At 37.2% G+C, this 27,604-nt stretch overlaps 1 protein-coding gene across 1 annotated transcript in view; it reads left to right on the top strand.

Moving 5' to 3' along the window:
• timeout overlaps positions 1-27,604 on the top strand; it is a 201,977-nt gene that overhangs the window by 101,556 nt on the left and 72,817 nt on the right. Inside the window, exons 9-10 of the mRNA XM_065238478.1 lie at positions 18,780-18,857; positions 18,917-18,965. Of these exons, the coding sequence (XP_065094550.1) occupies positions 18,780-18,857; positions 18,917-18,965 (127 nt within the window). The remainder of the gene's footprint in view (positions 1-18,779; positions 18,858-18,916; positions 18,966-27,604) is intronic.

The following is a 27,604-nucleotide window of genomic DNA, read 5'->3' as shown; positions in this document are numbered from 1 at the left end:
AACTTTCAATTTCTTAATAATGAAAGATATGTCATTGACGAAGAGAATAAATAAAAGCGGCCCTAAATGGAGCCTTGAGGAACTCCAGAAGTGACATCAACGGGATTTGATGTTTTTCCTTTTTCCTATTTGATGGCGGTCAGTTAAATATGATTCAAGCCACTTGAGGAGTGCGTAATGAATTCATATTTTTTGAAGTTTAAAAAGAAGCATGGGTATGTCAATTCGATCAAACGCTTTGCTGAAATCTGTATACAACACTTCTACATGGTTTCCGTTATCCATTGTATTCAAGGAATAATTAATTAATTCGAGCAAATTCGTAGTTGTTGAACGGTCTTTAAAGAAGCCATGTTGCATAGTAGTTATTCTGTTTTTAATTTGAAGAAAGAATTTTTCATTCACAATCGCCTCGATAGGGAAGTTTCCGGATTCCAGTGACATATTGAAAATCCAAAATAATGGAGCAGTAAGTTCAGTTGCTAAAGCTTTCATAAAAACTGGCGGAACACCGTCAGGGCCAGGACCTTTAGATGTATCTAAATTGTTTAAACCCTTTAAGATATCATGAACCTTGATTTGACTTACGCTGATGTCACTTGAAAATTCTGGATACGATTCAAAATATTCACGGTCACGGTCCTCTTCTGAAAACGTTGTATAGATTTCTTGGAAGAAATTTGCAAACAAATTGCATATATCATCCGAGTTCTCGCCTTTCCTATCGTCCAAATGCATCCTTGATGGAAAATTATCAGATTTTAATTTGGTTTTCACATAATTGAAGAATTTCCTAGGACTAGATTTTATTTCAAGTTCAGTTTTTAAATTATACTCCTCAAATGCCATATTCATGGCCAAATTTAACTGATCGCAAATGTCTAAATAGTATGCCAAAGTTCCTTCACTATTATATACAGTACTCACCGAATCAGTTTTCGGATGGATAGTGACAGGCGAAATCACTACATCAAGCCAAAGGTATGCTTGCAACATGTCGGTATCGAGCGATCTGGAGAAATCCATAGAACGGTTTGGTCCTGCAAGGAAGTCGAAATCGTCAGCAAATACTCGCTAGACGAGACACGCTGGGAAGAGCATACAGTCGAACGGGAATCGGATACGAAGTTCTTGTATAACTGGGTGGATCGAGGCGCAGTTGTGAAACGGCAAGGTATTCAATTGAGCGGCCCACTTCCTGGAACTGTGGGTGAGGAATGGCGAACATTCCATGAGAGTAACACTGAACACGATTGAAATTACGTGACGAACAGGGTCGCCAAAATTCAAGCGCTGGCAGAAGGAAACAATTGGAGAATGTTTCAGAAAGCACCAATCCAGTTTCACGTAGAATCGCTCCGAAAAACACTGTCGAGAACGATGTGTAGTGGCATGGGCCCACCTGGTTTGAGGATCCTGTCGAATAATGGCCAAAAGTTGTTGGAAATCCATCAGAAGAAGATTTAGAACAACGACGCAATGTGGTGGTTTGCGCTTCGTCGATGGAAAGGGAGTTCGTTTCGGATTACTTAATGAAGTTTTCATCGTTTGCTAGGCTAATTCGAACTACAGCTTATTAGCTACGGACTTACGAACTTACGGTGTCCAGAATAACAAAGACGGGCAGCTCTATCCGTTAGTGAGCTGAACCAAGCCGAATGGGGGATCATCCGGAAGGTGCAAGCGGAATCATTCTCGGAGGAGATCAAGCATCTGTCATCAGGCTCTCCTGTTCGTCGAAATTCTTCCTTGCGGTGGTTTAACCCTCGAATCGACGAAAACAGCATCCTGCGAGTTGGTGGTAGACTAGCGTACTCCGAGGAACCGCAACAGACGAAACATCCGATGGTTGTACCGGCCAGACAACCATTTTAATTTTAAGCGGAAGGTTGTTCGTCAGTGCCAAGATTGTTTTCGAGTGAGACCGTCGATCATTCAGCAGCAAATGGGTGAGTTACTGGCTACTAGAGGTACGGGCCTCCCTTAACTCAATCGGTAAAGGCGCAGCTACAAAGCAAGACCATGCTGGAGGTGGCTGGGTTCTATTTCTGATCTGGTTTAGGAATTTTTCGGATTAGAAAATTTCTCGACCTTCCTGGGCATAAGAGTATGATTGTGCTTGCCACACAAGTATACTAATGAAAAAATGGTACAGCCATCGAAAGCTCTTAATTAATAACTGTGGCCATCTAGAACACTATGTTGAGAGCACGCAATAAGCTTATATTCGATAAGCAATAAGCTTATTGCGTGAGCAACTTGCTCAACAAACTGAAACAACTAGCACGAATTTCAGTTGCTCCTGAAATCTCATGCCGGTAGATGCTAACATTATGCTGATTTATTTTTAGTACAGTTCTGGTGTGCTGGCCCATAATGCTGATAAACCAAAATTGGTGTAATCCGATCAAGTTTGGGCCAGAAATTGATGTGGGTTTGCGAACGATGTTAGCCAATGAGAAGACGGCGCACCGCAGACTAATGAACATCATCGACCTTGCAATTGTTCGAGTCGTCTGTTCCTCATGTTCCTGCAGCACGGGTGAACGTGCAACGAAGGATAATGATAACGCTTGGCGGGTGTGGCAACGGCTTGCCTTCGCCGATCTAATGTGACCAATCTTGGACAACAGGTAGATGAAATGAAATGTTCAAAATGTTTATAAAATACATCAACTATATTAAAGCTAAGGTTGATTACAGAATAGATGAAGGTGATCTGGAATTCATTATGAATTTAGAAGAGTAATTATTTTTACAATTTAAATGTGATATTTATTTGCATGAACATTTTACAAAAAAAAAAAAAAAAAAAAACTAACTCTCCGATGTCCGCTCTCCTCTTCTGCCATAATAATCCTGTGGCTGTGTCGATCATAAATTAGAAATTGTTCCTAAATCATCCCGGCCACCGTCGAGTGAACAAATATATCAAAAATACTATTACCACCGAATTTCTATACCTGTGTACAAATCAGCACTCCTAGCTAATGCTACTATTCATTAAAGCAAAACAATTGAAACTTAATTTCCGCTTCCTGTCATTATCCGTCGTGCTAATTAGTTTTATAATACTGCCTACGAAGCACACACTCTCTCTCTATCTATCTCTATTTCAGATATGTGATAATGATAGCGATTATAAAGAGGTGGGACGTACTGTAACCGTGCGTTAGTTGTATATGTATCTTTATTGGGTTTATGTGGTGCGAAAACGTACCACTAGGACCATCATAAATGGTTTCCTTGCTGCATATATTGTTGATTAAATTTCACAAATTATTTTGCTTCGTAAATTGTACAATTTATTGTTCGGTGCGGGCGTGCACCTGTGTGACCGACGCATCATCGATAGATGAACAATGTCGATTGTGGTGTTTGCACTTGTTTATGATGAATGCATAATTACAGTGACACAATGCTGGCATGATAATTATTTGTAATTTATAAAGATCATATCTGTGGTGCTCACTATCGTTTCCCATTGTTATTCATGTTATTTTGTTTCTTCTCAAAAAGCTGTTAATTTTAGGGCTTCTTGTCGAATGGTTTCGGCTTTCAATGTTTTGATTACTTAAGCATGATTAGTTTGGAGTGTCAGATGCTAGAGATCTTAAATTAAGATTGAGTTGTGTTTTAATGAAGAAAACGAGTCATATTGAAATGCTTAAGCATATACAGTGTTCAATTACTCAAATCTCATGCGTGAGATTATTCGTCTATGGGTGTTACCTTGCGAAATTCAGCAGCGCAAGCATAAGCATTAAACCAAATACGCATGCAGTGTATACCAAACCATATAGACTACCTCGTTCTCAGAAAAAGGATGTAGAAAGACAAGTTGAAAAAATGAAAAATGACGACATTATAGAGGTTGCTAAATCAGAATGGAAACGGTCCAATTCTAGTAGTGCCTCAAAAAGGAAAAGGCAACAATAAAAGATGGTGTTAAGTCATTGATTTTAGAAGAAAAAAAAAATAATCAAGTAGGTATTATAGAATGACAAATTTCCTCTACCTAATATCAAAGAGGTAATAGACTCTTTGACAGGGGCAACATATTTTACACATCTTAACATCTCCCAGGGTTATTACCAATGTGAAATTAGGAAAGAGGATCGCTCTGTAACCGCTTTTTCAACCGGTAAGGGACAATACCACACGAAAAGATTACAAATGGGACTTACAATTAGCCCTTCATATGTTTAACGACTTAATGATAAATGGTCTTGCAGACATGTGCCTAATTTACTTAGAAGACATTATAATTTTCGGAAAAACCCTTTTCTTAGTTTTTGAAACATTAAGGACAGTGAACCTGAAAGTGAATCCTGCGAAATTTACTCTTTTTTTCCTTGATTTGGTGCTGAGCACCAATGCTACCGACGCCAGGGAGGCAGCTCTCACACCTGAACTCTACCTACCTACCTATCGACTCATGAACCGGAGACCAACGGCTTTACTTCCCGTGCTATGCCACAAAACATCCCGGTGGCGCCGACTGAGATTGAACCCAGCCCAAGTAACATTGAAAGTTTTATGGAGGTTTTAAAGCATGCTACAAGTGTAAATCATGTTCTACAGAACCCTCATAAAACCAAAATTGTTACTTGGGAGGCCTACTGGGGTGAGAAATGTACTTTTTGAAGCGGAAATTAGTTTAATTAAGACATTTGATAGCTGCAGAAGGTATGAGACCCGATCCAGTCAAAATAGAGGCAGTTTAAAACTGGTCAATACCAAAAGCTACGGACGAAGTTAAGCAATTCGTTGCATTTTCAAAATTTTATCAAAACAATATTATAAATTTTGCATAGATTTGTAGACCATTAAATATATTGACCAGGAAAAATGTTATTTTTAATTGGACAAACGAATGCCAATATGATTTTGATACATTAAAGCAAAACTTTATAAATCTCCCTGTTGTGGATTTCCAGATTTTTCTACAGCTAATATTTTTAATCTACATACAGATGCGTCTGGATATGCCATAGGTGCCGTCTTGTCAAACAAAACAGGCAAACCTGTTGCTTATGCCAGCAAAGCATTAAATCAAGCAAAAACCAACTACTCAACAATTGAAAACGGCACTGGTACTGGAAAAGTGATGGAAATGGTAATCGAACATGAACTGTAGCTTTACATAAAAAACAAAGTTATATTTAAAACAGCAAAAACATTGGTCTCGTTACTACGGATAATGAAAATACTGAAGAAAATATGTGTGGATAATAAAATAAATGAGCTCGTAATCATAAAAAAATGATGATAATCTCACTAAGGGCATGCCATCTATATAGAGGAAATGCAGGTAATGTCGGCCTAAGTGTCCCTAAATTGGGCCCATACATAAATTCAGCAATCGACTAAATAATCAATAACTACCAAAAATATCCATTAGTTACGTCCCAATAACGCGTTCATCTAGATAAAATTGATAAATATCAGATTTTTTGCGATGGGCCCAATCTTAGATCCATACGCCAACATTAGAGACGTTTCCCCTACATATTAAAGAAACAGTCGAAACATGTTAAAGATGAAAAAAAAACAAACAAAAATTAATAATAAATTATTACCACACACTAACGGCAGGACATGCGAGAATTGATTGAACATTAAAGACGATAAAACAAAGATTGTATTGGTATAATATGAGAAAAGAAATAGAGAAACGTATCAAATAATTTGAACTATGAAAAAAGAATAAAATTCTAAATCATTATAAATCACCAATGGTTGTAACAACAAACCGCGCCAACAGCATTCGAAGTAAATTGTATACCAGTACAAATAAGACGCCTAACGAGCTTGACCTTGGGAAAATATGTACCTCACCATCGAATTTATTTGAACCTGACGCACTGGAACCAACATACAATTTGGAAGATTATTCGAAAATCCTAAAGTTAAAACTACAATATTCTCAAAAATAAGTGGAAGAGAAAATGTTGAAAGGGAAAACAACGCGTAGAAGAATATAACAACGCAGCAGTAGAAAAGTTGTATAAATAAGGAGATGAAAAATGGATAAAATCTATTTGGAACCCTAAAAATTATAAAAGATAAAGGTACAAATATCGAAATACAAATCGATAAGAACATCGATACAATACACAAATCACGTATAAAACCTTTCTTCATTAATTAAATAAGAGAAGAGTAGGATTAAATACATAAATATGCCCTATAGGTAAGGGGAATGTGGTGGATATATAGGTTACTTACTTATTAAAAATCATTAATGTTAAAATAGCTAAAATTTAATTCACGCTTTGAGATGAACAAATATTGTTCATTGGAAAAAGACAATAATTGTCTGTTTTCATTTGAACTATGATTAACACGATAAGAATCCCTCCCCATGGACATGGAGGTTGACGGTAGTGAAGCAAAGGGTTATGTTTAATTTCTTTATATTTGCAACGATGATGATTTCCCATAGTGACACATATCACCTTCTTAATGCTTCAGTATACCTCAAACGATTAATTCTTGGTTGTTAATAGAACTTCCTTGATGCAATCGGCTGCTTCATGCAGACTGAGCAATTCTGATTATAGTATCAGATTTGTTCTGTATACAGAGGAACTGGGAGGGCTTATTAGAAACTTCTCACCAATAAAGTAATGACCTTCTAGTAAATTTTGCATATCATTTTATTAATATTTTATTTTATTTAAGCATATTATTTTTGTTACAGTCTACTAGCATTAGCATACGATACAAGAGATTTAATATTACTTGCTCGTTTTTGCGTAAAATAATCAATATTTATTTTACTTGCAATGACCTTTAAAAGTTTTTTTTTTTCGTGATTTGAAAAATTTCCCAATTTGGTTAGAAGTTTCGAAGCTAACGCATGTCCACAGGCTTAATAGAAACATAGACAGAAAAAGTGTATCATGAAGAATGGTTGCATACAAGGTTGCTTCCACTCACTAGCTATAGATGAGTGATTTTCGGAGTTTTGAATTCGTTAGATGTTGTAATGGAGGTTTGTGTTGTTGGATGCGGGAGGAGATTGGAGGGTGGGTGTTTGACGCATAAAGCCTGTCAATTTCGCTTTCAGAGTGTCGCAGTCAGCGGTTTTATGATTCGTGAGCGCTCGCGATTCGTAGAATCGTTGATTGTGACTGCCAGTGGATTTGGCGGGTTTTGTGTGTCGGACGCTTGGTTTTTGGCCTTTTCTTGTGTCTAACATGTGCAGAGTATCATTATAGCGTCTATTGGTTTTGAGATTCCTGGTTGCGTGAAATATACTTGTGAGAATATCTTTTTGAGATTTTAGTAGTCACGTTTTGTTTGTAGTTTATATGTTATTTCTTTCATGTAATTATCGTAAATAATAGTTATTCAATAATAGATAATTCATCCATATATTCAATAATAAATTTACGAATGACTATAATTTGGATACCTAACAATTGGACAGAATCACTAGCAAGAATAGGTTGTGTTCGCCTTCGAAAATATCGATTCGTTTTTTCAGGGTTGTAGTTTTAGTTTTCATCAGTGGCCCGGCTCTGACTGTGAACGATTTAGGTAGTATTTTTAGGTAACTATTTAGCTTTTAGCACAACTTTGCTACTACGAATCCACAAAAGACATTAAATTGGAGGCGGATTCTGGTACGGAATTACAGGCTGCTATTCTGAGCAACTTATCTTCATAAAATTAAAAATTATATTTAGGTATTAATTAGCAAATATGAATAGTAGTTAACTTTAACATAATTTTGATAAAACAATCATTTCATCCAGTTCACTTTAAAACAAACAAGTATGAAAGGAGATTGCTTAGAATAAAGATAAAAGTAATAAGAGCAATATTAAACTACATTAAATTTGAATCTGATACGGTAGGCCATATAACATTGCAAATCAACCATCTCTACCTGTTTATTTTCCTAACTTTCACTATTATTGCTGTTACTCTGACTATCCCCTATGTTCAACAGCTTTCCTTACTATCCGGTATCGTAAACAGGATTCATTTGACCCCTGTGGTTATTATTCTGTGATGCCAAATCTATACCTCTACCCTGGTGCAGTATGGACAGCGATTTTTCGCTGGTGACTTGGCCCTATGACCCCCTTCTGTGCTTGAAAATGAAAATGAAAATGAAAATGAAAATGAAAATGAAAATGAAAATGAAAATGAAACTATGATTAACACGATAAGAATAAAACATAAAATATGGTATTAAAATAAGCAAACATTATATCCAAATATAAACCCTTAGAACATCTATAGATTTAAAAATTTATACTTAGATCATCTTTTTTTTTAATCTTATAAGATTATATGGTGTATACAGGTCTTTTTTCTTTATTTAGGAGATTTTTAGCCGAAGGCTAGTTCATCTCCGTAAAAAAACAGGCCTTTTGTGCAAGATCAGCATAAGCCGCAATGATCCAAAGTTCGTATGACGGACGATTATTGTTTATGCTGTGTGCAGCAAAAATTGTCACGTAGGCACCGACCGCGATCTGAACAAAGCGAGGCCTATGTACGAAAACACGAAATCATAAAGATTACTTTTATTTCAAACGTCCAACGAATAAGTTGTTAGCGCAACCCACTGATGAAAAAATCAATATAATTAACAAATAGGGTTACTTAAATAGTTTAATCATAATGCATTATTCGTAGGCACCTAACATTAAAAACCGAGGAACATGCCTCACGCGATCGAGGTCATCTCTCTGGCAAATGGGAAACGATGAAAATAAATCTCGGTTGCTGCCCCGAAGGAAGGCATTCGCTCCCGCAAACAATGCATCCGACCCCAATCCAGCGCAACCGGCATTCCGCCCATGCATACCAACACCACCAATGATAGGGGCACTAGCACGGTCGGGCGAGCCACCAGCCACACCAAACTGACCATCAAAAGCAAGACACGTCCCCTCGAAAATACAATCGAGAAATTTATAAGAACAATAGATCAGCGCGAGAAGCGAGAGCACACCAGGCACCTAAGCAACAGGAGGGAAACATCAGCACAAACCATTCCAAATCAAATTATCGCGCTTGTGTCCCGGGCGTCCTATTCAAATGCGAGAACCTAAAAACTCCATGCCTGAGGTCAAAAAATAAATAAAAATAAAATATAAGCACGCAGCGGAGCAAAAACACACAACCGTTCTCGGACGATTCTCAAAGAGATCTCCTACTCGTTTTGGTCACCTTCGTCGAGCTATAAACACACAAAAATATTACCTGCTTACCTATCCTGCCACTGATCTGCTACACTAGAGCTGATAATATAATTCCAAATATAAAAGAAACGGAAAGCTCCATCTGATAACCCAATTTGACTTTGAACTTTCAAAGCTGAGGGGAGAACTACCTATTCTGGAGTGTGTCAAATTCGTTTTACATAATATCAATCCTCTCCTGAGGCGCATCGGTTTTGGAAGCCATTTGAGGCTGTCGTATCCACATATCCTTGTGACACGACGAGAACAGGGAGCAAAAAGGGCAATAAAACTAAATGTACTTCACTAAATTCTCCGGCTTCAACAAAAGGACGGAAACAATGCGAGAGGTGATTTAAGAGGGCAATTTAATAGTATTCAACTGGCATTCGATCGATTATTCAAATCGAATAAAGCGTTCAATTGGCGTACTCCACCAACGCCACCCATCCGGGACCTAGACTAGCCAATGCATACTGGGGAATAGATGTGCTGAGCTATGTTATGTTAGATGGTATGTGCTATTATTGACTCAGTCGGGTGCCACTTCACTTCAGTTCAGTGGCTCTGGAATCTGGTCTATCCTGTTGCTATTTTGTTTCCGCTCATCCGTACTATGGACAGCATGTTGAATATGTCGTCGACGATGGTTCTGCTTACGGTTCTTTGCCTCCCATCTCAACAATGTTGACAGATGGTAAGCAAAGCGTACTATACGGATGTCACAGCTACCGACAGAAGAACAGCAAATGGCGACTTTTCCAATCAGAAAATGTAAAATTTGTTTCATGTCATGAGGTGAAAAGACCAATCAACCCACTTAATACTTTCCGAATGGTTGAGGCTATTCTTGATGATAGTTATTCGTTCAATGAGCACTTAACATTTCCCATTGTCAACATCCGAGAAAGTATGAACGAACACTTTAGTTCTCTCCTTGTTAGCATAGACATTTCTTTTTCTTCTTTGGTTATTACGTTCCTTCTGAAATTGTTCGCCTGTTCTCAATGTATTGCTGTTTATTTTCACAGTTGTTGATTCAAGCCTATATCATTTTTGCAGTCTTATATTGTGTGGCACAATGATGCTCTATGCTCAGCATAGTTGACATTTTTTCAACCCTGAATTGCATCCGCTCGTATTAGTTATGCCGCTCAGTTACTGGTTAGGCTATTAAGATTTGTCTTATGTATGCGAATGTATATCGTGGGTGACTATATAACGTTCAACTAATATGTTTTGCAGAAAATATCGTGTGCTTCCGCAGAGAAGCTGCGAATTAATGAATCTTGAAAACATTTCGACACATTTGTCAAGTTTTATAATTTTGTTTTTATTTATTAAGGTTATTCACGTTTCCTACGGCTAATCGACTAGTAAGTCAAGCTATTAGTGTTTTTGGAGAGAAGATACTGACAAACAAAGTACACATGATGAGCAGGAAACGTGTATATGAAAAAGCTACAAAAAAAACAAAAAATAAACGGGAGCGTAAATTACCGAGCTATGAAACTCGCTGCAAGCTCATCGTCTTGGAGCTATTGGAAAGAAGGCGCAACGTAGACAAGGCATGTTTCGTCGGTGATCTTTTACAGGGGAACGTCGACTGCTCCACTCTTCTTAGTCTCCTTGACATCAACACTCGATGATGCAACCTTCATTTGTATGCTTCTTCGACAAACGGCGTTTGAGGACCAACTATGATGTACACGAACCAGTGCTGAGCATGTGTCGCATTATCAACAGTTGTTGCAATGTGTTCCACTTTATTGTGTCCCGTGAAAAAATAAGCGTTGTTTTAAAAGATGTTTAGGTTAGTTTTGTGTGTAGCTGTCTTGTTTTGACGTAGAACTACGTCTTTGTCGACTATACTGGAGTGCAAATAAAAAAAAAATATGTATGGTGAAATAGTGTTAGGTTTTGAACGCTTGTAACTTTGTCATTTATACATGAAATTAAAATCCAAATACGCCAATCGATAGGATATTTCATAAAGAATCTGCTAAATACACATTTTTTCCAATTTCATATTAAATACTTTTCAAAAATGTACAAATAATAATTTAATCGCTGTTTTCATGAAATAAACGTTTTTCCCAAACCCAGTCGTCATAATCGAGTACCACTTGGTTGCACATCGTTCTGTTTCAACCTGAAAAGATATAAAACAACGCTACTGTCGTGCCTCTGCTCATTACCGCTTCGGACGGCGTGGCACTTGTTCTTGCAACAAGCATGAGCAAGTCAACGGATAAAGGTGGATCACGGCGTCATCACCTTCACAACCAGCGATGGGCTGGAATGAGACTTGGTTCCCGTATAACTAAAACAAAACGCGGAAAAGTTATGTGTGCAATAAAAATAAAAAAAAAATGATTTTAAAATTTAATAGCATATAATGGAAATTCATTCCTTTCTACGCCAAAATATATAACGACTTGTTTTGGACCCCACATTCGAATTTTCATAATTTATTACATTCCAGGAAAATACTTGAACCAACATTGAACACTAAAAAATTTCAAATATTGTTTTCATCATTGAAATACTTGAAAAATTTAAGATAAAGTATAATAGTCAAAAATGCATGACATACATCAATTTTGCGTGGTTCTATGTCATACTGTGGTCGTGTCTACGACACAACCCTTCATTTTTTTCCTTGATTTGTTTTCCGTCGATCTTGTTTTCCGTGCTGAACACCAATGCTACCGACGCCAGGGAGGCAGCTCCCACACCTGGACTCTACGGTATCCAACGGGTTTACTTCCCTCAGGCGTGATCAGAGATGTTATGCTTCAGAACATCCCGGCGGTGCCGACTGGGAATAAACCCAGACCTGCTGGGGTGAGAGGTAATCACGCTTACCACTACATCACCGGCGCCGCAATAGCTGTCTTGTTGTCATTGTTACTTTTTATGCCTTGTTGATAGTGACAAGACTCGGCTTTTTCCACCGAGGATGATCTTGAAACAAGGAAAAATTAGTTAGTTAGTCTTCATCTATGTGATTCCTAATCTTCTATTCGTGTTCCATAGTTTGAAGAGGTTAAGACTAGGGTTCTGATGCATGGTCATTATCGGTGTCAGTCCTTAATTTTGTTGCTAAGGAATCCAATTTTGACTGACAAAGGAGCGCGCCTTTGGAGGGTGTTTCAACACTCCGAAGGGTATAAATAGCGGGACCTTTCAATTAGAGTCGGATCCGATTAATGCAAGAATGACAACTGTAAAACAATCGAATACTTTATCATTTATCAATAGTGATGGAGTAATACGACAAGCACTAAACTAAGGACACGGGATATACTACAATAGATCAACTTACTGGTCGCAGTGGTGTTAGATCCCGAACAGTGGAAAAAAAAAGTCTCACTTTATCTAGGAAAATGGGTATTTGAAAATATTTTGTTGGCAAACATATACCACTTTAATCGAGATATCGTAGTTGAATCTGTAGAACATCAAGATTTGAACTCCAAGATGGTACGGACAATCAAAGATATTGTTTTAATGCAACTTCATATCTCACATGATGTGATGAGATCCTATGGAGTTTCATGGATGCTTATAATATTGTATTTTGCCTTAGAAACTGAACTCCTTAAATGTGTTTTTATGTTGTATCGTCTTGTGAGCAAGGAATAAGTCTGCCAAATACAACAACATGATTTAAAGTAAAATCACACTTTTATAAGCGTTTCCGCACTTATGATCACTCTTATAATGTGTGCAATGCGTAATAACTCTGGACATTATTCAAGACTCTGCGGTGCTGGTGGTGTAGTGGTAATCGTGATTGCCTGCCGAGCAAAGTCTGAGATCAAACTGAAATCTAAATTTGATGTTGTAATTTCGCTAATAATGATTGCTCAGGTTGCTGTCGTTTTGGTCGTTTTAACGGTTAAAATATCAAAATTGAGAGCAAAAAAATCTTCCTGTGACATCACATTGAAACTATTTCTGCTATCAGTCAGAGCAAACTGAAAACTCACTTTGATATCAATTTTTCCTGTTGATAACAAAACAAGTATTCAATTTGATGTTATGCTAAGGCAATAAAAACAAACCCGCAACAACATATTTTTGAAGAGCAAAATGAAAACAAAAATTTTCAATTACATAAACTGAAATCAAATTAGGATTTCAGTTTGATGTTGATATCAAAACATGATTTCAATTTGCTGTCATTTTATTGCTGGACTTTGCTTGGGCTCTTACTCCAAAAGGCCTGGCTTCCCGAGCAAAGCTGAAGATCAAATTGAAATCAAAATTTGCTGTTATGATGTAACTTATTTTGAATACTCAAGTTGATCTCATTTTGGTTGACTTAACGGTTAACACAGCAAAAATGAGAGCAAAATTTTACACTGTTGAAGCAAACGGAAAACTAATCCTGCTTTCTATGAAATCAATTTGATTACTCATTTTGCATTCATAATGTTTAACTGAATACGGGCCTGGCATAAATGGTTAGCATCCATGCTCCTCACGCTGAAAGACTGAAAAGTTGAATAAGTCAAATCTCACCCCGGGCAAGTCAGGAATGACCTAAAATGTGTTAAACAAAACAAATAAACAATAATCATTAGTTCAACAACAGATGAACTTAAATTAAATTTTAAACAAGACGTTAAGAGCAGAACTTCAAGTTAAGTTGCTTTCATTTAAAAAGTTTTGACTGCATAATGAAATAACAATATGATATCAGACTTATGTCGCGACAATTGAAATCAAAATGAGTTTTCATTATGATATAAACTGCAAATTTTAATTTCGATTTGCTTTCATTTTGTTAACCGACTTTGCTCGGGTTCAATCCCAGTCGGCACCGCCGGGATTTTCTGAGGCATAAAATCTCTGATCACCGAAAGTAAAACCGTTGGTCCCCGGTCTATGAGATGATGGGTCGATAGGTAGGGTCCAGATGCGGGAGCTGCCTCCCTGGCGTCGGTAGCATTGGTACTCAGTACGCAAAACACTTCATGGACAAAAAAAATCATTCAAGACTTTGTTGAGTCTGTAGAACATCAGGACCCGATCCTAATCCTCTACTATGTTCCCTGTTTTCGAAAAAAGGAGACAAACGCAATGTGGGAGAACTGCCGTGGGATTACCTCGCTTGGGGTTGAATCTAAATTGTTTGAGTCGCTGATAAATGAGATATTGTTTGCTTCCTGCAAGCATAAGTACATGTCAACATGGCTTCTTTCGTGGCCGCTCTGTGGAAACGAATCTCGTCAGCTTGACGTCGTTCTGCATGGAAAATGTATGCAAGAAACTTCAAGTGGATGCCCTCTACACTGGTCTTAAAGCTGCATTTGATAGAGTTGTGCACGACGTTCTGCTAGCAAAGCTTGAAAAAATTGGATGTTCTGTTTCCTTCTGCAGCTGGCTGAGATCGTACCTCGTGCAACGTGAAGTTACTGTACGCATTGGAAACTACTCATCTTACTGTTTCTCGAACAGATCAGGAGTTCCACAGGGCAGCAGTTTGGGACCACTGATCTTCTCTTTATTTGTGAACGATGTAACGTTTACTCTACTACTTGGAGGTAAATTGTTTTTTTTTTGCCGATGACTTGAAGATTTACCTATTCGTTCGAGACTATGCTGACTGTTTTGAACTACAAAACATTCTTGGAATGTTTAATGTGTGTCTCAAACTGCTGCGTAATTAGTTTCCGTCGAACCAGGACTGCCGTTTTGTTTGATTATAACGTTGCTGGGACTGCAGTTCAACGTGTCGATCACGTTAAAGACCTCGGTGTCATGTTAGATGAAAAGCTAACATACACTCGCCCCTTCTCAACCACGATCGACAAAGCAAATCGTCAGCTTGGATTCATGTTCAAGATCTCTAAAGAATTTCGTGATCCTCTGTGTTTTAAAGCCCTTTACGCTCACGCTACGCTACGCTACGGTACGCTCACAACTGGAACTCGCGTGTGTTGTCTGAAATCCCTATCAAGCTGTATGGAGTGGACTATTCGAAGCTGTTCAACGCAAATTCGTCAGATACGCACTGCGCTATCTTTCTTGGAGTGACCCGCTGAATTTACCACCGTATGCTGACCGCTGTCGTTTACTGGGTTTGGATACTCTTGCTGAGTGGCGAAACGTATCGCAGATCGTCTTCGTTGCTAAAGTCTTGCTCGCAGAACTTTTTTTGTTCCTGAGTAACTGGTCAACATTAATCTGTATGCTCCTGCCCGTACACTCCGTCCTAGAGCCTTGCTACATGAAAAATTACATGCAACCAACTATGCTGCAAACAGTTCCTTTGCCGCCATGATTCATCTAAATATTCAATGAAGTATCTGACCCATTTGACTTTGACATCAATGCCTCCAGATTTCGTCATCATCGTTGCTGTCGGCCAATTTTAATTTTCAATGAGTGACTATATGAAATACTTACATTGAGACTAACAAGTCAGATAGACTATAATAATAATAAATTAATAATAATAAATAAATAATGATCACTTGTATTTGTCATTAAAATTACATATCCGACATTATTTTACAGGCCTGAACGAAGCTTTCTGGGTTCACAAATTTGATCGATAAATCAGACAATGCCTCGTTCAATCTGTAGATCGTCAAGATCTGAACTCCAGGACAATTTGGAGAATGGATCATATTTTATTAACACATGATGCTATGGGGCTATATCAAGCTGGTTGGGTAAACAAATATATCGGTGCATCGTACAAGACACCGTTGAGCCTGTAAAAATTGAAGAGCTAAACCTCAGGATGATTTGTAGGACCAGAGATATTTTGTCAACATAACTGTGTATCCTACAGAATGCTTTTGGGCTTCATGAAGCTCTGCGGAATCAAAAATTTGATCGGGACATTCTATATTACCAAAGATGAATACTAAGATGAAACTGTCGGAAGAAAAACTTTCTATTTTAGTGTCCTCTTTCACGGTCTCTTTCATCCAATGAAGGTAGTTTTGTGACTTTGCTGCACTCTCGGTAGGAGATGAAATTTAGCGCTCATTTTTATCGAAACAATCACACCAAGATCAGAGATGTCCCATCTTTTAATTACTCGATTAACAACTAATCGATTTTTTTTGTTCGCTGTGCTGCCATTTTTCCACCAATGAGAGTGCAGCACATGTATGAAACGATCGGTGATGATCCTCTGGAGATGTTAATGCTTATTTCGGCATGATATAACCGATAACAAATATTTTACTTTTCGGTTCGTTAATCGATTAATCGATTATTCGAATGAAAATCGGCCATCACTAGATGAATGTGAAACGTCATTTAAAATATAAGGACCGTACATAAATAATGATACAATTTGAAAGGTACCGAGGCTAATCACAAATTACGTCCCCACGGTAACTGAAATAAACACGAGTGTTCACCGGTTGATATTACTTTAGGGCATCGTACCTGTAGAACTTCAAAATTGAAACTCCAGGATGATCTGAATAAATGTTATTACCACGTTTGTCCTGTCCACACTCTAAAAATGTATACAGGTTTATTATTTTATGAGGTTTTGGAGACCCAGGACATTATTGTATTTTTTTCTGAATAATTGAAATATGAGTATCTTTAAACAGTTATTTTTGATAGCTTATTTCTTGTACGGGTACACTAATAAAAATTCAATGATTATTTTTATGTGTTCCACACATGAATTTTTGCAATGTGATAAACAATTGATATTATGTGTCGGGCACATACTTAATACATACATAAAATTCATGTGTAACCACACATACTGATCATTTGACTCATACATTTCATGTGTACTTCTGAGTGGATTCTGTTTATGTGGGGACACATGTAAATCATGTGGAATTTTACATGGAAATTCACCAATAAAAATGTGTCGAACTGTATGAGTGTAGGTTGTAGGGTGCTTCATTTTGACAATAGTTATGAATTTCTGATAGGCCACCCTCCAGTTCGTATCATTGCCCCAAAATATGAACATGTGCAAAAAATGGCAAAGATTGGCCTTCATCATTGGTCGCGCAAATGATTTGAAATTGGTGCGTGGGAATTGCTTTGGAAAAATTTCAAAAATCACTTATAACACTCTCAGTTTGCTTCTACATGGCCAAATGTTGAAAAAAATGTTGTTGTTATGGCAATAACCAAAAAGTTTGTTGTTACGATCAGTTTTACAGCATATAAACAAAGATAGAACTGCGAAATAAAATAGAAAATAGGGTAAATTGACAGATGGATATGTGCAAGACAAAAACGCTAATGTCATCACAACAACAACAGGCTTGATGATCATTGTCGTGAAAACCGCTTTTTTTTTCTTTTTTTTTTCGATGTTTGGAAAACTGCAACCAAAGTTAGAGCAATGTAAGTGAAAATCAAAAATTTCCCATACTAATTCCACACTAATCCCATACGAAATCTCCATGCAAACTTCAAATCATTTGCGCGACCTCTAAACTTTCATCAATCTCTACCATTTTTTGCATAGGCTCATATTTTAGGGTTGTGAATCGAACTGGTAGCTTATCTGCAGTACATAATTTTTTTAATGGAGCACCCTAGTGTATATCCCCGTGGTATCGAATCGGCTAAAGCATAATTTGCAATCTGGACTTTCACGAACGGTTGGATAAGTTTGCACTTGAAATCCAGTGTCGATCTATTTTACTTATGAATGTGTACCATTAATTCGAAATACGTTGTATTATGCAATACGAATGTCTTTACAGTTCCTAACAATGCAACGTAATCCAGAATAAAGAAGATCCCTTGTTTCGTTGCTATTTTCTCCGTTTTACCTACTTCGCTTACTATTTTTCAATTTAACGAACTGCTGATTGAAATTTACAAAATTGCTCTCATTTTATCGTCTTTGCAAAGTATCTGCAAAATAACAGATAAAAACTCATTCTTCCGCACAAACTTCGATCTTTGTCTTTCGCATCGCTGCCCTTTGAAAGCAGTGCTCCGGCAGTTTTCGATCTGCGGTAAGCTGGCTAGCTGGCAGCTGTGGCCCGGTAAGCGAAAGCATGTGGGTGGTTGTTACCCCCGGAAGGCAGCATTGGATGGATGGCTGTGTGTGAGTACTCCTGCCAAAGGAAGACATTTCGACGAAGCTATGTTGTAGTCGCAGCAGCACCACTAGCATTCTATAAAATCAATTTCATCCACTTTTATTCGGCTTTAAGAGCATACAGCTATATTCTTATTTCTCGCTCCTTCCCAGTCCAGGAGAGGGTCGGAGCTGTTTTTCCATTTGGATCCCCTTTCAATGTCTCGACCATTTCGTAGCAAAAGTTTATCCGTAAAAATAAAGTTTAATAGAAAACGAAGAATAAGATAATGGTGAAATCGCAAATGCTGCCCGCTCTGGATGCTAGAGAATCGTCAAATAAAGACCGAAGGCTGTACACTTTGCTGGATAAAGCAAACATCATGCCGCATACGTTCCCATTTAATGGTGCATTGAACAGCACATTTGCCCATAAGCATGAAACAAGGGCAGCCAACAATAATTGCATGGGAAATTCCTGAATCGGTTTTACTGGGTTCAACTAATTGATTTTCGTTATCTTTTATTTCCAGAAAAACACAATTCTGTGGATAATGAATTCATTGATGAAAATGAAGCTGATGACTACGATGACGAAGAAGAAGAAGAAGGTAAGATATGCACTTAGATTTTTAGAATATAGATAATAGCATATATGAATTTTCTGCAGATAACCAGATGACAGAAATTGATTTTCGTTTCGAAGATTTCACTAGAAGGTGAGTTAATTATTCTTACTATTTCGATGTTTAACTGCTTTTTGAATACTGGTTTTAATCACTAGAGGCCTCATAGTCTAGTCAGTTAAGGCATGGTATTACCAAGCCGGAGGTGGCGGGTTCGATTCCCGGTCCGGTCGAGGGAATCTTTTAGGTTGGAAATTTTCTGGACTTCCCTGGGCATAGAGTATCGTTATGCTTGCCACAACAATATACAAATTCATCGGTATTGGCATCGAAAGCTCTCAATTAATAACTGTGGAAGGGCATTTAGAACACTAAGTTGAGAGCACCCACTAAGCTAATATGCGCTGAGCAATAAGCTTAAAATGCGAATAAGAAAAAGAAGAAGAAGAAGAAGATTAAATTTAAATGCTGTTTCATTGGAGTCTACACGCAAACCAAAAATCTATTACAATGAATGTTAGTTCCGTTTCCTATCATCCTCTGTTCATGAACTTCGCAACGAATGTTAGAAATTGACCATGCAGGCGATGTAATGTTTTTTTTTGTCTTTTTTATTTCGTGTTCTAATTAATTAATTTATCTTTATTAGGGAGGCTTTCAGCCTTGGGCTGGTTCGCCTCCAATTTCGTGTTCTATCTACACCCAACCGCTTACAATTATGTGGGATTCATCATCAGAGGATGTTAGTGGAGACCGCATGAACCGAGGATGCGATATACCTAGCTGCGGTCCAATGCAAGAAAATTCTGAGACCGAAAAATGTAGAGTGTATTAGTGAGTGAAATTAGTTATGTTGAAAAAAATAAAAAAAAACAAATCGCCGACTGGAATCGAACCACGAACGTTGCGAATATCAGACCTGTGCATTCTCAACTGCTCTCTCCATGCTTCTGAATATAGATAGCCTAAAAGCAAACACGAAGCGCTCATTTTCTCGCATACTCAGCTTCGACTTCGAGGCAAGTTTGTGCGTCGTAGAATCCGTAGGCCGAGTTTAGCGTCAAGAGCAGTGTTAGACTTTTGATAATAGCTCAACGATTGGTTTTTCTTTATCAAATCTTACGGTAGATACGGAAAGGTAAATTAATTTGGAAGCCATCAGTAATAATAACATTCCGTTTGGTGCTAAACTGCGCTAGATTAAGGAAGACTAAGTGCGGATTGTGCTTAATAGGCTGGAAATGGGGTAGTTAACCCTATTCAACATGATTCTACGATGTCGTAATCAAACTGTCGATTTAGACAAATATCTATCGATTGGGAATGTTTTATAAAGGTGAGATAGTTTGTGTGGTTGGCTATTGGTCACATACGGAAAGACGTGTGACATCCGATTTTAATACCCTATGTTACGGTAGGAACAAATGTAATACAATGAATTCTGTCAAACACAAGTCAAGAAATGTGGTATTTCATCTACGTTTCTAGTATTATATTAATGAAAATCATTTCCTCTTTCAATTCGATCACGCAGATGATCCATTCGATTGAATCGCATTCCGTTTTATTCCGGGTAGAAAACCTGTAGAATAGCTAATCGGAATCCGCTGGTCACCTTGCAAATTTGAAAAATACTTAGGCAGAAGACCGAAATTTAAATTTCGGTTAAATGACTCATTTGCCCTAGTGACCTCTTTGGTCTAATCCCACTCGGCCTAATCACATTCACGGCCAAATAGCATTCAACATAATAGCATCTGACCTAATTATCCATATTCAAACAAAAAATTTGCCCCTCCCCCGCTATTTCGAAACCTGCATTAATCCTTATTGTTCCTGCTTCAAACCCACTGTAACCGGTTTCAAAAATTGAGCAACTGATGCAAATTTTGCTAGTATAAGTTTACCTTCCGTCCAGACGAAAGATTATGGCAACTTTCCCAACAAAAATGCTTTCAGGTTTTCGAACAAGGGCCGGATCAAGTGATTATTATAGGGGTAATTTTTATTAGAACTGGGTCGTTGAAGTCCATTTTACATATAGGTACTATTATTGAAATCCCCAGTCAAAATCTCCGGGATATATCTAAAATGACCAATTCCACGCCAAATCGGTCAGTCACCAAACTTGACTAACTTCGATCTGGATGATACTTGGCACATATTTTCAGTATGATAGACCAAGTATTTTCCGCAGGAGAGGAAACCCTTTTGACTCAAGGGTAATTTTTGAAAAGGGCCTATGTGTTTTTGAACACATACTTTAAAAAAAATGTAGTCCGAAAACGGTTGGTTGTAGAAAAAAAATTACTAACAAGGAGTTGTAGAAAACTAATAAGGCTTTATAAAAAAATATACACGGAATTTTTTTTTTCGTTTTTTTACAAAAAAAAAATAAAAATAAACCTCAAAATTCAAATAACAATAAAAACGTATTTTTGTCTTTTTTTAATATTTTTTTTAATAAAAACTTGAATAGTTAAGTTTTAAACGGGTTGTCTGATCGTTCAATCGTCAAAAGACAAATTGAAGGTAAATATATGTGTATCTTGCTAAACTTATCAATGCTGATGGAGAATCACGATTAACTCATGAAAATGGCTTATTTTCTACAAAAAATTGATTAAGATGAAAGTAAATTTGAAATATCTCGAAAACGGTTATATTTAGGAAGTTTATCGATATGAGCACTATCGTTTGAAATGATTTTTATAATCATATACTAACATCAAACTGAACATTTTGCCGTAAATAATGAAATTTTCAAAAATGCCTCCAAAGTTGCTCTTAGAAAAACTTTTTTATTGAAAGTTTCTCCATCCTAGAGTTGTTTTCAAAACTTCTGCTTTCTATTCAAGTTTTTATAAAAAAAAATTAAAAAAAATCAAAAATACGTTTTTTTGTTATTTTAATTTTGAGGTTTATTTTTTATTTTATTTTTTTGTAAAAAAACGAAAAAAAAAAATCCGTGTATATTTTTTTATATAAAGCCTTATTAGTTTCCTACAACTCCTTAGTAAATTTTTTTCTACAACCAACTGTTTTCGAACTACATTTTTTTTAAAGTATGTGTGCAAAAACACATAGGCCCTTTTCAAAAATTACCCTCGAGTCAAAAGGGTCTCCTCTCCTGCGGAAAATGCTTGGTCTATCATACTGAAAATATGGGCATAGTATCATCCAAATCGAAGATGGTCGAGCACGATTTCACGTTTTTTCAGCTCATTCTGGATGTAATCCCTCAAATGTAAACAGAAAATCAAGTGTGTAGTTCTATTCACTCAAATTGGCACTCTGATGATTTTTCGTACATTTTGTTTTGTTTTGTTTTGTTTTGCTCATTTCTTAGATTTGAAAAATAATTCCTGTCACTTTATTATTTGTCATAAATGTCTGGTGGGGAATACCGATAGCGAAGTGAATTTTATCCTTTCTAGATAAGCAGCTTAAGCATACTATTTTAGCCGCATAACTAACGAGGAGATTTCAGCAATGGAAGTTTTGCTGTATCCCACTATCGGGTGGAGCTCGTGACCGAGAGAGAAGCATCAAGGCACCAGTTGTGCAAACATTTTGCGGACGCTTCGGTTCACAAGTAATGTACACGGACTTGGTTCGTTTTACCAATTATCGCATATGTGTGTACTTTGATATACATATATGATATATTTATGGTTGGTTGAGTGTTTGCTCCCTTTTGCATCTACGACGGCGACATTCATGAGTGTGAGCGCACTAGATACACTAGGCCGAGGAAGAAACATTCACATAATCTGCTTGCTTTCTTAATCAGAAACGGAAGCAATAATAAACAAACCGACTCGACTCAGTATGAGCAACACCGGGCATGAACAGAGAAACATTGACCTGACCTGGTGGGATTTGTGGGATACATGACATCTGTACATTAGGTGCTTTCGGTTGGAACCCCGCAAAACCTTTGAAGCGGGTCATTCCGTACAATGTGTGATATATTAGCAAACAGGCTGTGATGTTGGTGTTATTTAAGCGAAATCAGGACATGTTAATAGTAGACTCTCACTCACTCTGTCTTGCAGAGACAACATCGACAGCAACAATAACATCAATTAGTTTATCGAGTGTCTGTCCTGTTTGTGGAAACGATATGTAACAACACTTGAGGAAATGTTGGTCCATTGAGCAGCCCTGTTTGGCACGAAGTGTTTGATTTAGCCTGCAGTTATTTCCAATCAGGTGTTAATCGCACATAGAAGCCAGCAAATAGGTTTAGCAGAACAGAGTACCCATACGGGACAAGGAGTAACACTACAAAATCACAGATAATTGACCGCCCAATTGTATGGATTGCATAAAATTTTGCAAACACAGGCAAGCTCAGTCACAATCACTAAACTGTTCTCCTTTAAGGTGAAAGTTGATAGAATCCACAAATGGCCTCTATTATGATTATTTAGCCTTGTCGCTACGAATTTTTCATGACACGAATCTCAGAAGCTATCTAAATTTCTTGCAGGAAATTGTAATCACATGTATGCTGTAGATTAGCAAAAGAGTGATTGTAATTTTGAACACGAAATCTCTATAGTTTCTGAAATTGGTCCCATCAAAAATTCGAATTTTAAAATTTATCTGTTAGCAATTTTAAAACTTATCGACTATAACATTCATAGTTTACATCAATTTGAAAAAGTTGATTTTTTTTTAAGTACTATGCGATTGGATGACTTCACCAGGAGAATTTATCCTTAAAATCTATGGAAAACTGTTTGTTTCCCTGATATCTATGTTAAACTAATGAACAAAATAAATTAAACCGCATCAACCTATTCATTATAACTTGTAAATACACTAAAGTCGGTTGTCCCGATTAATAAAACCAATCAATCGACAGGGTGTCTACTAACTGGAAACCCGGTAATCTTCAGGGAATTTTATTATACCTGAAAAAACCTGTAATTCTCAGGGAATTTCATCATTACTCAGAGAAATGTTTTATAACTCACAGCGCTGGTGGTTGAGTGGTTATCGTGACTGCTTTCTCACCCCAATGTACATATCTGGGTCCAAACCCAACGACCTCGGTTATTTCTCTGAGTCGAGAATATCTATGGTCACGTTTTCTTTCGGAAGGAAAGTAATACAGTTGGGCCCGGCCCATATTTTGATGGGTTCGATAGGTTCCAGGTATGCAAATCGCCTCCCCGGCACTTGATTTCCTTCAGTGATTATCAATTACCGATGCTGAATAAAAAAAGTTTTATAATTGCAATAATTTGTATCTTGCTCGTTATTATCTTTAACTCATAGAACTTAAGAATTACAGAGTGGATTAATCTTTAGTTACACTTTATTTTTATTTCTGATAGGGTAAATTTCGGCTTCGGCAATACCTTAACATATTATCGTCAGGGGGTAAACAAAGTCCTAGAGCACTCAAATTTGGCCAATAGAGTTAAGTTAAGTTAAGTTTTCTTTATTAGGGAGGCTTTCAGTCTGGGGCTGGTTCGCCTTCGATGGTTAATAGATGCTCTGCAACACAATGTATCCACATGCCAAAATTGGGCTCTCAAGGACGTTGTTTACCTCCTGACGATAATAGGTTAAGGTATTGTCGAAGCCGACATTTCCTCACCCGAACTGGTATTTTTATTTTATTTTTGAATATGGATAGTACTAATTTTAAAGTTCAAGTAATACAAGTTTTTAAAGTTTTAAAGTAATCCTGTTTTAGTCCAGGCTTGTAGAAAGACAAGTGCTTCTGTAAACAATGGCTTTACCGACAACTAGTCGCTCGCCCACGCATACTACTAAAATAAGCACAGAGAAAAAAAATTACCCTAAATTTAAGTTCTTTTTACTTAATTTTGGGTGATTTTGTGTTTTGCATCCCACCCTCACTTTTTGTTATTGTCTAAAACGGAACGAGAGATTCGACTTTCTCATGACTTTCGTTCAATAAGCTACTAGTGAGTATATGAGATATTCTCAAATTTGAGTCAATTGAACTTAATTTTTGATAGAAAAAACTCACGAGTAAGTAATTATTTTTGCCGTAGTCAAATGTAAACTACTATAAGCGGTTTACTGAAAATTAGCTTATTGAACGGAACATGGGAGATGAGTGAAAAGAACTTAATTTTTCAATTCCGTGATGATAAACTCTCATTTTTAATATCGCAGTGCACAGCAGTGCTGTAAATTCTCAAAATCATTTGAACATTTTTGATGAAAATGAGAAAAGTAGCTAAAAATTAGACCTCCTCCGAATGGGTGATATCCGTTGCTTAGTCATTCGACGAAGGCAATGATCATTATCATTTGAGAAACGCTATATATCATTCAATTGAGTGTAACCTACACACAAACGGAGCTGTGGTCGACATTCCGGCGAAAAAGCGAAGCCAACCCGACAACAACCTGACTTCTATCAAACCCCAACCCGATGTTGACCCGACATTGACCCGACATAAACTCAAAATTGACCCAACAACAACCGACATTGGGTCGACATCAACCTTAAATTAGCCTTACATTGATCCGACATCGGGTCGACTTTTCTGTTCGGGACCATTTTGCTGGATTTTTTTTCCATACTCCACTGTCGTATATCAAATGATACTGAGTAACTCAATTGACAGTGAAAATAAGCTTCGAATGAGAAAGGGGCTCTTCAAATTATGGTAATGTGAGAATTCGTTTACACATAATTGATTGAATGGTTGTATTGGTTCATCTTCAATCGAATGATATGAAAATTTACAGCACTGCTTATGATATAGGGGAAATGGCTCTAATGTTGGCCTATGGATTTAAGATTGGGCCCGTCGCTAAAAATCTGCTATTTATCAAATTTATCTTGATGAACGCGTCATTGGAATGATACTAATGGATATTTTGGTCGCTATTGAAAATATAGTCGATTGCTGAACTTTTAATGGGCCCAAATTAGAGGCATATATGTCGACATTACATCAATTTCCCCTATATACTGTCTTACGGAAAGTTTTTTTTTTTCATTTATTTTGGCCAAAATTGTCATGTGCAACACAACAGGGTCCATACAGTTGATGAGTGCCAAATATCATTTTATTTATTTATTTGATATATCCAGAGAACTTCAAGATTAGGGCGTAATGGCTTTTGTAAACAAACACGCCAATTACCGATTTCTCGCGAACTAAAGCTCAATCTTCAAAAACTAATAACACAAACAGGTAGAGGAATGATTCCTCCATCATTTGGTATAGTTTGTTTGTAATATTAAGGTTTTATTCGCGAGAAATCGGCGATTGACGTGTTTGTTTACAAAAGCAATTACGCCCAAATCTCAAATCACCCCGGATATACCAGTGTAATGTTCGACATAGTTATAGCGCAAGTTATTTGAAACAACTTCTCTATCTCTAATGGATCACGATTTATTCTGATTTTTTATAAGCAACTTAGGATGATACTTAACAGATCGGTTTTTTAACAGTAGCTTTTTATACATTGATGTTAGGCAAAATTCATCTTCTCGTTTTTTTTTTTGAAAAGTTATAACCGAAATTAACTGAAAAATACGTTATTTTCAAAATGTATCTAAAAATGTCGCAAGTGGATTTTAATGGAATTAGTTGCATTGGAATGATCGTAATTTAATTAAATTTAGTACTGAACATTGTTCCAAAAATACGTTAGCGTTACTAGCGACACTCACGACTCTTTTTGAATTCTCAGTCAGTCTACTTTCAGGAATAATGCTGGGGAGTAAACATTGATTCCAATCTAAATAAGAATGCCAGAAGCATGACTGTCGCTATTCCCGGTCACACCCATCTTTGCCATAACTAGGGATAGGGAAGGAGATGTTGATGTAGTACTTACTAAACGAGAGGCCACCGACTTAACAAGACCCTCATAAGTGCAACGGAGTTGAAGGGTTGGGTATGGTATTCGGTTAGGATTCGCCTCAAGTTGGCGATGCATCTCAAAGTATATATTGTTTGTGTGTTACTCATTCAATCTCTCGATAGCCGACTATCGAAAGAAAATATTCATTTTATTAAGTGATCATGCATTTTAAGAGTCATGATGGAGAGTTTCTGATTAAACCCATAATGTTCTGCTCAGTAAGCAAAAACGATCGCTCCAGGGTCATCGAACATCTCAGAACCATAACGTTTCGCGACTAAACGCGATTACGTTTTCGCTTGGTATGTAACGGACGAATGTAAATCTTAAATATACAAATTACGATAGGGATTTATTGTGCTGTGGAAGAGCTTGGGGTTAAACACATGATTTTCTGCCCAGTAAGGAAAAACGATCCCTCCAGGGTCATCGTGCATCTCACAATCCACAGCGCGTCGCGTCAAAGTACGATTAAGTTCTATTTTGGTATGTAACGAACGATTAAGATCCGCGATAATTCATGTATTTTGTACGGTTGATGGTTAATTTCAAATATACGAATAGTAGTGCCAACGACGACGATAATAACGATTTTTGGAGTTTACTTTTTGCCTAGGATAAAAACACTTTGGCACCTTCACTGGATGCTCATGGGCATCTATGTAGTTCCAATTCTTTTGATTTGCGCTAAAAGCCCTTGCCGTAAAATCAGTTCGTAATCTTTCTCTGTTGGTTTCTGTCCTCCGTTGTGGACGCTCGGGTTGCTGAAGTATTTCCTTTAACGCCATGCTACGGTTATCGTGTTAGTGTTCGCGTCGCACCTCCTCACTTTGCTGTTGTCGGATTGACAAAATTGC

This window comes from Ochlerotatus camptorhynchus, unplaced genomic scaffold (genome assembly GCF_037179485.1).
Source record: "Ochlerotatus camptorhynchus isolate MF236.1 unplaced genomic scaffold, CSIRO-AGI_Acam_v1.1 ptg000794l, whole genome shotgun sequence".
NCBI classification, from domain to species: Eukaryota; Metazoa; Arthropoda; class Insecta; order Diptera; family Culicidae; genus Ochlerotatus; species Ochlerotatus camptorhynchus.
The sequence above is the reverse complement of the archived record's forward strand: the minus strand, read 5'-3'. Positions and strand labels throughout refer to the sequence as shown.